Source organism: Marmota monax, unplaced genomic scaffold (assembly GCF_021218885.2).
Source record: "Marmota monax isolate L192 unplaced genomic scaffold, Marmota_monax_Labrador192_F-V1.1 WCK01_AAM20220418_F8-fsc00040, whole genome shotgun sequence".
NCBI lineage: Eukaryota > Metazoa > Chordata > Mammalia > Rodentia > Sciuridae > Marmota > Marmota monax.
In genome coordinates this window covers 4,566,343-4,579,745 of record NW_026692782.1, presented here as the reverse complement: position 1 = coordinate 4,579,745, position 13,403 = coordinate 4,566,343, and the positions used below count along the sequence as shown (strand labels likewise).

Sequence of the window (13,403 nt, the reverse complement as noted above, 5' to 3'; positions counted from 1 at the left end):
CGAATCTTAAATCTGCCCTATCTATCATCTAACTAATATCAGAAAAAATATCCAAAATCTCCAGAGCTTTAGTTCCTGTTTCTATAAAATGGGCAAAATGATATTTAATATAAAACATTAGAGTTTATGTAAAAGACACATCAATTAAAAGCACTTGGTAAAGAGCTTTACACATATTAAATGTGAAATACATACAGATTTCATTCTCCATTAGGTGAATCAGACTTCTGGTCCACTAGGGAATTAGGAATACATTCCTATTCCATACAGGCAAAATTAAATATAAGAAGACATATTTTAAAGTAGCCATGTTAAGCCCAGTCCAACAAATATTTTGGGACTCTCCTATAATTTGAGTCCTGAGATTGAATCTTCCAATATTAAACATTTCCACATTAGAACAATGGAAAGGCAAATACTGTAGTCATGCAATTAATAACCATATAAAGAAATTCAGATCTTCTTTTAAACATTGCCATTATAAGCTATAAATCCCAAAACTGTGAAATTAAAATAGAAGAATTTTAGGACTTGCCTTCTTCGGATATCTATTTTTGATACAAGTAGCATTTGAAATTATTTTCATCATTTTCTATGTAATGCTTTCATAGGGAAACCAAAGCATTTACGTATTAATTTTTTTTTAATCCTTTGGTGCAAGTGAAGCAGAAATTAACATGACTAGATTTGTCCTATAACAACTTCTTCAACTTTACTCTGTCTTATTGTGCCAAACCTTTTTCTTTTAATATCTGCAACATTGATTGGTGACAGAAACACTGATTGGTGCCAGAAACACTGATTTACAAATAGTGTTAATTTTCTTATCTGCAGTTGTAGGCAGCAAGGGAGCATAAATCACTGGGTTTCTTGCTCAAGAAGAACAAAACAACAACAAAAAAAACCCTCAATAACCAGCTTCTGCAGAAGTATTTCCAAGGTAACAACATAAAGAGTAGCTCATATTCAAAACCTGGGAAGGCCATAATGAATTTTATAATCAGTTAGGTCTCCATTGTGCAGAAACATGGTACAAGCTGGACAAGTGTGAGTTCTTTCTCACTATTCATAAATCTATTTGGTTTTAACTAAGTAATGGTAATGCTAACAGAAAATCAGCATAAAACGGCAACTCACTGAAAATTTCATTAAAAGATAATGTCCAAATCATTGCTTTGACCATGACTTACATGCTTACTCCACACCATCCTCCATGTTGGCAGTATTGGTCAAAGCTAGAGTACAACACATAATGAGATATTTTTTTCTCTGTTTTGGGAAGATACTACTATTATTATTATTTTTGAACTTTTTTGGCAGGGATACTAGGGATTGAACCCAGAGTTTCTTAACCCCTTTTTAATATTTTATTATTAAAGACAGAGTCTTGCTGAGTTGCTTAAGGCCTCACTAAATTGTGAGATTGGTTCTGAAGTCCTGATCCGCCTGCCTCAGCCTCCCAAGCAGCTGGGATTACAGGCATGCACCACCGTGTCTGGCTGACATTACTATTATTTACAGCACTCAGGAAGGAAAAATATACTGATTATTTCCATTAGTTACAAATCCAAGCCAAGGACTTTCCCATTTCTTAAAATCAATTGTTATGTCCCCACCATTTTTATATCCTATTTTGTTTTCCCCCTGTAAGCCATGCATTTGTTCACTCTTCCAATAAATTTATTTAAAAATATTTGTTGATTGTCTCCTATGTCCTTCCTAATCTACGTTCAATAAACGTGCACAAGGCACACAGAAGCAATAGACCCAGATATTCTAGACTGTTCCATTCCATTAATCAAGCTACTAATCTACCCTCTCAGCCTAAATGTTGATCAGGCAAGAACTACCCTCCTCCAAGAAAAGATGCACTAGTTACTAGATCAAGACTGGAGTCTACAGTAGTGAATAAGACACAGACTCTGCCTTCCTGAAACTTCCAGTCAACTGAAGGAGATTGAAGTTAGGCAATGATGACAGATGAGATGAACATTTTAAGATAACAGGTTCAAAGTGCTAAGGTAATGGAAAATGGGTGTGCTGCCTAGTGTTGAGGGGAGGAGCTTAGGACAGTCTCTTGAAAAGCCTCATTCCCCATCCCCACAGACATGACAGTGAGCTCAGTACCTTTCACTTATGAGATCAAGGGAGGAAAAATAAATGTCATAACGTAGCAATTTCTAATCAAAACAATATAAATGACCAAATTTATTCATCAAGCTCTACTTCTCTAATTTCAATATGACACACCCACATGCATGCCTCAAAGTTAGCTCTAATTATTTATATTAGCTGTGTTTATTGATCAAACTGCTTGAAAAGCTCTTTCTCTAAGTGTTGTATTATAAACATTCCCAGCGTATTGACATCCTCAAAACAAATAATGCATATCAAACATTGATGTTAACATCAATTATTTGGAAATTTATTGGAGTTATTTATTTATTGAATATAGTGAATACTGGTTACTTTTTTTTTCTTTTCTTCTTTTCATTCAGGGTCTAACTATGTTGCCTAGGCTAGTGTCCAACTCTGTGTGGTCAAGTGATCTTCTGATCTTGACTCCCAAGTAGCCAGAAACACAGGCATGAGCTACCATACCTGGCTATGAGTACAAATTTTTAAATAGTCTCTATCAATAATAGTACAGGAATAAATACTATTTATATAAATCACTTTGAAATCTGCCATTTAAATTCTAGTAGTCTCCCCCACTGTCCTACTGCACCACTATGCCAAAGACATAGCTGCTAAAGGTTTTCTGTTCAGGAAGTTTCAATGGAATATGCTAAGAAGTATTCCAGCTATTGGTTTTTAATATTCTTTACCATGATGAGGAAGTGTTGTTGTTTTTATATTTTTTTATCTATAAAGTTTTCTTTAATAGGTTAGAGAACTAATGAGATAGTATGGTTGTAAATAAACACAGTGTGTGTGTGTGTGTGTGTGTGTGTGTTTTATTAATAACAGAGTCCAGTCTCAATCAATACAGATAAGAATGGATGCTTTGGAAATACCTAACTTTGTGACCTTGAATCAGTGACATTAACCTTTCTTAGTTTTCAATGATTGAAAAAGAGTGAGTCTCTGCCACAGGCATGATATTAAATGCTAGGTCTTTGATTGCTCTATGACTTGGGTCAGGAGGTCAGGGGGGGTGAAGTGGCAGATGAAACTGCTACAAAGGTATTAAACTGTATAGGTGTAAACCTTTAACAGAATTTCTGGAACTTGTGATGAAACAGTTTTTTCTTTGAAATTAAATAAATGAATGAGTCTCTGTAACTCAGATGAGGATTGCACACAGGAGTTCATTTAAACACCATCTTCTTATCGAATTCTCAAGTTAAAGTCCTCACACCCTCCCCACACACTTCAAAAACTAATACTTAAAATTTTTGGAATTCTAAAACATTAAAAAGCTCTTTTAGAATCTAAAGGAAATGACAAATAAATCTCTGGCTCACATTTGATATTTCTCCATATAACTGACTTAGAAATCAGGATCAATTTGGGTTATGTTCCTGGTAACTTTTCTTTACCCTTTTATAACTTCCCATAGTACATTAACTTTATATAAATGTGATTTTCAGGTGGATTTTATGCTTTTCATCTGTAAACTATTGTTATATTTTTTCTTTACTCTTTTTCTCGTTTCTACAGTTATGCAACAAGTATGCATGACACTGTCTCAAGCTCACACAGCCACAGACTTGCTATCTTTTTAATATCCATATGCCTTGGTACTTGATACTTTCTACTCTTGATTTGATATCATGGAATAAAGACTTCCCCTAATCCATTCGGTAAATGAGAGTGATGCGTATGTGTGTGTGTGTGTGTTATTAATAATGAACATTAAAAAACTAATGAATACAAGCAAAATTTAAATATTTGCTGTTTTGTATTAAATATGTTTTTACTTTCTATCATGTTCTTATTCTCCATTTGCTGGTTATTTTGTTGTTGTTTCAACAACAGTGTACTTTAACACTGAACTATATCTCCCTTGTATTTTTTTTTTTTATTTTGAGACAGGGACTCCTTAAGTTGCAAAGGCTTTTGCTAAATTTCTGAGCCTGACTTCAAACTTGTGATCTTCCTGCCTCAGTCTCCTGAATTGATGGGATTATATGTATGCACCGCCACACATGGCTAATTGCTGGTATGTTTTGATAATAAAATTTACAGGCAAGTTTATAAAAGCCAAAAGTCCAATTATTTGCTGAGAATGCACACAAATGTCAAAATGTCCTCAATAATTTGACTTAAATGTAACATATAGACTATTCCTATATCACAAGAAGTGTTCACTCAAAGAGAATTCCTTTAAAAGTAATGATATGAATGAATGCAGTTGTTCCGTTCAGTTACCCAGTGACTTCAGTTTTAATTATGGGATGTTCCAATCCTTGAGACTAAGCACCAAACTAGATAGTCTATTTCTAAAACATCAATTGTTCTCAAAGCAGAGCCTATCTCACAGAAGCAAGAAGATTGTGGGAAAAGATCTTTAAAATCCTGCCTTCCCCTCTAGGAATTTTGTGTCAGCCTCCAGGAAATTAGGGAATAGATGCAAGAATTCTCTGGTATGAGTACTTCTCAAGGAAGTGTACAAGAATGTTTTCTCTCTCTCTCTCTCTCTCTCTCTCTCTCTCTCTCTCTCTCTCTCTCTCTTTTGTAATAGAGAACGAACCCAGGGTTTCTGTACCCATAATCTACATCCCTAACCTTTTTACTATAATCTGAGATAGGATACCACCATATCTGGCTACTATCTCTTTTTATGAACATCAGTAAGTTCACATTTTCCCCCTTAATTTGTCTTCTTACTTATACCTGAGGGAAACAGGTATAGCAATAAATAAAAATATTTAGAGGATACCAAAACTGTAACTGTTCCCTAAAATATAAAAAGTACAAATACCCACATAATACTTAATCTAATCTTTACATGATATGATTTACCTAATAATATCGGCATAAAATTCTATTATCCCTACTAATATTGGTTGATAACAATGTTTAACCCAAGGAATCACCAAAATTATATTAACTCAACTTCTTAAAATGTTTCAATGAAACTCCGTGTAAAATATTAGAAGGAACTGACCAATATTTATAGGGTGCACGGCAAGAAGTACTATTCAATCAGAAGAATTTTATTTAACAATTTTACCTGTGTGTAAGCCTCCGGTGACTAATGCAGACTGCAGTCTGAGAATCTTGAGTAATGCATACTTTATGGCGACTACATTTCATCTTTAAGCAGGGATCTTTAGCTGGATCTAAAGCTGAAAAAGAGAGAAAGAGATGGAGAGACTGTTCAGGAAATATTACAATAAATTTCTATAAAATAGAGGTATCCAATCTCATCAAACATAATTTTACCAAGTAATTTTATAGCATTTAGCTGTAAATTTTCTTCACATTTTTCCTCTATTAAGAGATACTTCTATTTCTACCCACATAACTCAGATAGTGGGTAACAGCTACACTTCAGGCTCATCTAGGCTATTCAGGAACTAAAATGCACATACCACTATGATCGGAAAATGTATAACTAGAATAGGAAATTTAAGATAACTCTCTTTATTTTCTGCTATCATTACAGCAATAAAGGAGAAGAATAAAACTACAGAATGTTACTGCAATACTTTATGTCAGTGGAGAATTACATTAAACTTCTCCTTTCCCTAGATAGAATCTAGTGGTTATAGAAAAAGTATAAAATCCAAAGATGATGTTGAATCCAAGGAAAGTCTCTAACTGTACTTTGGACTGACTGAATGTATCATGATAAAAATTCAGATGTTGCATTTAAGTTTAGGTTGTTTTTGCATAATATCTGACATTCTATTTATTTAAGTAAACTCTGTCCTGGTAGTTGCAAAAGATTATGTGATAGGTTTTTCAGTCTAAAAACTTCATTGACATGTGTTGTACCTAGTATACACCTCATTAATTTAAAGTTTACAATCAATGTTTAAAGTTTACAATCAATGATTATCAGCACATTCATTATTTTAAAGCTCACATCACAATTTTTAAATATTTCCATCACCAAGAAAACCTAAACGTGTCCTGTGTTTATCACCCCAACTTTCCCGTAATTAGTACTGGATAATCATTAATCTAGTTTTTGTCTCTGTAGTTTCCCTATTCTGGACAATTCATATAAGTTGAATAATAAATTATATGGCCTTTTATGATTGACTTCATTGCCATGAGATAATGTTTCTGAGGTTGAATGATATTGTAGCATTAAACATTACTTCATTTCTTTATATAGCTGAATAATATTGCATTACATGGATATACCACATTTAATTATCTATTCACTAGGAGATGAGCATTTGAATTATGTCAAACTCTTGGCTACTGTGAATAGTGCTGATTTAGATAATCATCACTGAAAAAGTTGGAAGATGGCCAGAAGGAAAGTAGGTACAGATAAGTAAAGGACACTGGATATCCAGTTTTGGTACATGTCAAAATTCAGAGAAAGAAATGCTGAAAGATGGTCAACAAAAGATTCTAGCATCTGAAGAAAATTGGAGCCAGGGTGACCAGAACAATGTACACTTGGGATACACAAAAATATCCGGGAAGCCTGTGGACTCTCCACTGGACATGGAATGTGGATTTGACTCAAACATTTTCAGCTTTTAAACCTAGGATAAATTCAAGCTGACATCTGTTGTACAACCTAATTAAGATTACATTTATTAATATGTTAAGTCTTGGGCATATTTAGTCAATAACAATTTAAATAAATGTATATGTTCTGTTCATTGATTAATTCAATAAAATATGGAAATAAACTATACATATATATGAATATATATATATATATTTATACCTTAAATATATACAAAGTATAATACATATATATTTATACCTTAAATATATAAAATAAATTTCTATAAAATTCTTACTCAAGATTTCAAATAAGCATGAGATTTAAAATAAAGCATATTTATACATACAATTCATTAAAATTAACAAGTAGACATATTTATTATATTATAATGAATATTCAAGACATTAATTGCATTTATTTAGAACATAAATATTTTAATTTCTTCCATTACAAAGAAAGGCTTTTTCAATGAGCAATTGTTAGATCAACTACATTTTTTTCTCAGTTTCTAAGAAGCTTCAACTATTGAGGTAAAGTATTTTATTCCTTATAAAATGTGAAATATATTTTTCACTATGCAAATTAAAATTGCTATCATATTTTTATTATACTGACATAGTTTAAATTATCAATGATTTAAAATTATCTGATCAAATTGCTTTACTTGAAAACTGTATGAATCCTTGTTTGGACAACATAAAAGAAAACTACACAACAATTTAGCATTAAACATGTTTGAAGCCACGTTAGCTATAATTCTTAATCTGTTTTGATTTCTAATTATCAAAATTACTTTTTAAAATTTCTTAAAATTGAATTTTATTATCATAATTATATTCCTCTCTACTGTATATACCTATATTATCTGCTCATTTTTGTAAATTTGTATTTTAGATGAACATGCATCAGTCTTAAGTGTTTATGATGTTCACTGTGAAATTTAAATACATGAATAAAGTGTTCACTAATCATATCACACCTTCTGTTTTCCATCCTCCTCTCCTGCCTTCCAGTCTCTAATTATCACTATTCTATATTCAGACCACTTTTTTTTTAAACTTGTACATGTGAGACAGAACATGGAATATGTGTCTTTCATGTCTGCCTAGCTTATTTCATTTAACCTAGTGTTGTCCAAGTTCACCCATTTTGCTGTAAAGAACAGGATTTCATTATTCCTTACAGGTGAATAATATACTATTATGTCAATCTACCATGTTTTCTTTGTCCATTCATTTGCTGAAGGGCACTTTGTTTGATCCATGTATTAGTTATTATAAATAGTGCCACAATATATATGAGCATGTAGGTGTTTCTCTTATATGCTAATTTTATTTCCTTTATACATACACTCAGAAGTGGGAAAGTCAGATCATATGGTAGTTCTGATTTTAGTTTATCTACTTTTGGTAACCTCCAGAGTCTTCTCCATAACCTTTGTGCTAATCTACATTTTCAACAACAGTGTATGAAAGTTCCTTTTTCTCCACATCTTCACTAACATTTGTTATTTTTATTTAAGAATAACCATCATATCATGGGTAAGATGATATCTCATTATAGTTTTGCTCTGAAATTTGAATATGTTTAATATATAGAATATTTTATTTTGAATAGCATGCATTTTTATTTTCAATAAAACACTACATTACATACAAAACTATCATGAAGCCAGATGTGGTGGTACACGTCTGTAAAATCAGTGACTCAGGGAACTGGGGCAGGATGATCACAAATTTGAGGTCAGCATTTGCAATTTAGCAACATCCTACCTCAAAATTAAAAAACAAAACATCTGGGGTATAGCTCAGTGGTCTAGTGCCCTTAGGTTCTATTCCCACAGAGTAAAAGATCAATCAATCAAGCAATCTATCACGACTTATCTAATGTAATTATACTTTGAATATAGCTTGTTAATATTCTAGTTTTTCTTCCAGTTTTCATTTATTTATAATCTAGATTAGATAATATTTAAAAGTTCCACACCACTTCTTATATTATATCTGCTTAAGAAGAGAAATCGGAACTCAAAAATTACACAGCAAGAATGGAATTGTTAACACAAATTTAAAACATGAAAAATAATTTAATGAGAAAGTTTTGCACAGAATTCTATATAAAAAATCAAATAAGATAATAGCAGTATTTTTAGGAGATGTAAAATATAATGGTAGAAAATAAAAATTAGAAAGAATTCATAAGAAGGAGAAGACCCCTTTCTGTGCATGTGAATTTAACCATCTGTATTTTTTGTAGAACTCACATTGTTGGCAGCTTAAAAACTACAAAACATCACACTCTGTAAATACAGATGCTTAAGATTTTACTCTTGAAATTACAACAATAACACAACCACATTATCTTTGGCTCAAAGCCCATGAATCAGAATCAGTCCTGTGCCTTCAAAAGGACTGGCATAATTTCATCACATCACTCCATTACTATCCTGTTCTTTCCATCATTTTCAATTTTAAAATCATTCTCTTATTCTACCTGCATTGCTGACCAGCTTTCTCTCAAGCATCCAGTAAAATGTCCTTGAGAAAGATTTTAACTAGTGCATTTGAGTTCACATGATCATGTTCTTTTCTGCCTCCTAATTTTATTTTTTTGTACCAAGGATTGGACTCAGAAACACTTAACCACTGAACCACATCCCCAGCCTTTTATTTACTTATTTATTTATTTATTTTTTTTTATTTTCAGAAAGGCTCTTGCTAAATTGACTGGGGCCTCCTCAAGTTGCTGAGATTGGCTTTGGAACTTGTGATTCTCCTGCCTCAGCCTCCCGGGTTGCTTGGATTACGCCAATACACTGAGCTTTAGTAATCATTTGATTGACATTAAGTAACTTAGAGAACTAAATGGATAAGGTTTTTCTTACTTCCTTGTTTCCAGAAAACACGGTCTGTATTTTCAAAGGATCACTTTATAATTTAACCTTTGAGCTTTATTGCATTTGTAATATAGGATTTCACTCACTCTTGCCATAATAATTGGTTTTTGGTCCAGTATCATCCACTTACTGCTAGATGAAATAAGTTAGGACATGTCTGGCCTGATCCAGCAGCTAAGGGTGAAAGTGCCTGAGTGAGCAAGGGTAGGTGAGGGCAGAAAACAAATGTGACTGAGGTAGATATGTTAGTAAGAGAAGATCGAAATAAAGACACAAACAGATCCCAGGTCATAAAAACAAACATACATGGCAATTTTTCTATTTTGAGTTGAGAGCCGAACCCAGTACTTCACATGTGCTAAGCATAAACTCTACCACTGAACTATAGCCCAAGTGCCAGGATGATAATTTATGATAAGTCACTAAATTCCCAAGATAGCAAAAGAATTTTCCTTGATGCCATTGATCTTAAGAGAAGAAAAGGAGAAATGTGGCATCACTAAGCTTCAAAAATAAGCATCAAAGTTAGTATTGAGAACTGAAATAAATCTTAGCAGGTATAGTTTGGGTATGAAGTGTCCTCTAAAAATCCCTGTGTCAATGCAGAAATGTTCAGATGCATAAATGATTAGATTCCATAAGATAAAACCTAATCAGTCCATCTAGTTTACAGGGAATGACTGGGTAGTAAGTGTAGGCAGGTGGAATATGGATCAAGGATTTCATTCACTGGGGACATGGTCTGGAAGGCTTCATTGTCACTGTGGTCCCTTTCCATTGCTCCCTCTCTCTGCTTCTGTGTCATCATGTCCTGAGAAACTTCTCCCCACCATGCCCTTCTGCCATGATGTGCTGCTGCCTCATGTTGGGCCCAGAGCAAAGGACATGGCTGATCAAGAATTTTAAAAGAGTGAGACAAAATAAACTTTTCTTTCTCTAAGTTCTTCTTGTCAAGGTTTTGGTCACAATGACAATTAGTTGATTCCAAAATTAGTACTGGGAGTGGGACTGTTGCTGCGCTAACCTGACCATGCAAAGAAAAGCTAACAAACACAACAGGTAGGTGGGAACTCAGAAGCCTTTGTAGAGAGTTTGCAGGAATAGTTTGTACAACCTAAAGATACAGAAGTCTTAGAATTTTGTGAACAGAGCTTAATGTATGAATCTGGTGGAAACTCAGAAGAACAGAATGCTGATAGAAATGAAGATAGTAAAGACTGTGCTCATGAAGTTTCAGAGAGAAATGAGGACTGTATTGGGCATTGAACTAGAGACCACTCATGTTACATTCTGTAAAAGAACTACTTTTTGCCCATGTCCTAATATGTGGCCTGAGACTGAATTTTAAGGTCACAGACTAATTAATCTGGTGGAGGGTATTTCCAGACAGCACTGCCTTGTCTATGGCATGGATTTTGCTGGAAGCTTTTAGCCAGGTTTACTGAAAACTGAGAACAAAACACAGAGCTCAAGATTTTTTAAAACTTGCAATTTGATCAGAAAAGTCCATGTAGAACTGAGGTCAAGAAAGGTGCACTTTTGCAGAAACTGTATCCCCTAAAGAGAGGCTAAGTATATATCACAGATACAATAGGAAAGATGCCTGGAGGGCATCTCAGAAAATTGCCAGATCACTTCCACTACAGGATCCAGTATACACAAAATAAATTCTTTTGAAAAGAGATCATGGGGGCACTCTGCTCACAGAGGAAGACCTAGAAAGTTGTTTTAACAAACTCAACTGCTGAGGCACTCAGAAGTTGTTGCAGCCACGATCCAACAGGACTTGGCTACTGCTCAAGTTGGCAACACACCTTGGTGTCATCCACATGGTGTTGGTTCTGAAGGAATGCAGGCAATGGAGTCTGGGAGTCATGGAGATGTCCATTGACATTTAAAAAGAAGGCCTGGGAATCCAAGCAAAGTTTAATAAGTTTAATATTACTGTGGTCTACTCCCTTGAAGATGAAGCATGAATCTGCAAAGATTATAGTAAAGAAGGAAAGGTGATCCCAGGAATTAAGAGATGCAAGTAATGTGGACTCTGTCATGAAAAACTGCTGGCTATGGAGAAAGTGAGGTCATTTTAAGATCCTAGGTATATTGCAACCAGCAAGGCCAGAGGGGTAGAATGCCCAAGCCCTTTGAAGCACACATAGTGCCACCATGTGTTCTAGATGCTGGATGCTGAGTTACGAGACCTCTTTGCCCTGATGAGATTTGGTCTTGCTTTGGAACTGCCCCTTCTGTCTATGCCCCTATCTCCCTTTTAGAATGGGTGCATTTACTTTGTTCCACTGTATATTGGCTATATGTAGCTTGGTTTTGATCTTCACAGGTGCTCACAGTCAAGAGTTTGTCTTGAGTATCAGAGGAGACATTGAACTTGGGATTTTGTTCAATGCTGGAACTGTTAAGAACATAGAAACTCTTGGAGATGAACTAAATGGATTTGCATGATAAAATGGACATGAGCTTTTGGAGGCCAGGAGTGGAATACTATAATTTGGATTATGAGATATCCCCCCAAAGCTCTTGTGTTAATGCAGAAATGTTCAGAGGTGAAATGATTGGATTGTGAAAGTTGCAACCTATTCAGTTTATCCTAGTTTGAATGGACTGGTTGGTAACTGTAGGCAAGAGGAGATACATCCCTGGGGACAAGCCCTGAAAGGGTTCATCTTTTCTCTGGCCTTTTTCTCTTTCTCCGTGTCTTATGGTCACCATGCTCTGAGCAATATCACTCCAGCATGTCCTTCTGACATTATGTGCTGCTTCACCTTGGGTGCAGAGGAGTTGGCTCAGCCAATCTACTAAACCTCTGAGACTATGAGCCAAAATAAGCTTTTCATCCTCTATGTTGTTCTTGTTGGGTACTTTTTTTTTTGGTTACAGCAATGAAAAACTAACAGACACAACAGGTAGATTAGAACTTCCAATTTTCACAAACTAATTTCTGAATTTCAGTATCATTTTTTCCACCAGAAATTTAGATATTTGAAAATTAAATCCTATGATCTAGGCCAAAGCATTCTTAAATTTTTGAGATAAATAATTCTTTTTTTAAAAACTATTTATTTTTTGGTGTAAATGGATACAACACAATGCCTTTATTTTTATGTGGTGCTGAGGATTGAATCCTGGTCCCGCCGCTGCTACAGGGATGCTCTACTGCTGAGCCGCAATCCCAGCCCATAAATATTCTTGATGGAATAAAAGATAAACAGGTCAATTTAGCTCAGTAAATTCCAGAGAAAGATTTCTTATATAATAGACAAACAAAATAGAAACTAAACTCCATGGATATTGATTTAAATGTTTAAAGGACAAATGTATTACAATGAGTAAAAGCTAATCCAGTAAGGATCCTTTATAAAATCAAGAATGTGTACTAAATGTTCTCCAAAATCACATTCTGCTTTAAAATTGAATTGTGACATGTTAACATACAATTTTGGCATCAGATTTGTAGATGGAGTGGACCCTGTCCTCGATATACTCAATACTTTTATTGAAAGACAGAGTTACAACATCTAATACAAATAGATGTTAACTAGAAATCATGTGTGTGTGTGTGTGTGTGTGTGTGTGCATGCGGTGCAATACAATATACAACATACAAATCATCTCTATAGAGATGAGATCAATTATGAAGAATGAGAGAGAACTAGATTGGATGAAAACTTAGGTAGATTTTGAAGCCATTAAATGAACAAAATGAAAGAAAACTCCAGTGTAAAGGGATAGGCTGAATAGCAAGAAAGTATAAAAAGAACCCCCTATTTATGGAATGGCAAGTTCAGGACCAATGTCATACAAAATGTGCATGTTGCCTGCAAACACTCTAAAATCACTGAAGAAACA

The 13,403-nt window shown here is 34.1% G+C and overlaps 1 protein-coding gene across 2 annotated transcripts in view; it reads right to left on the bottom strand.

Annotated features, from left to right (window-relative positions):
- Spock3 (SPARC (osteonectin), cwcv and kazal like domains proteoglycan 3) overlaps positions 1-13,403 on the bottom strand; it is a 433,106-nt gene that overhangs the window by 209,632 nt on the left and 210,071 nt on the right. For both annotated transcript variants that reach the window (XM_058580375.1, XM_046447791.2), the window contains exon 4: positions 5,180-5,294. In XM_058580375.1, coding sequence (XP_058436358.1) covers positions 5,180-5,294 — 115 coding nt within the window. The remainder of the gene's footprint in view (positions 1-5,179; positions 5,295-13,403) is intronic.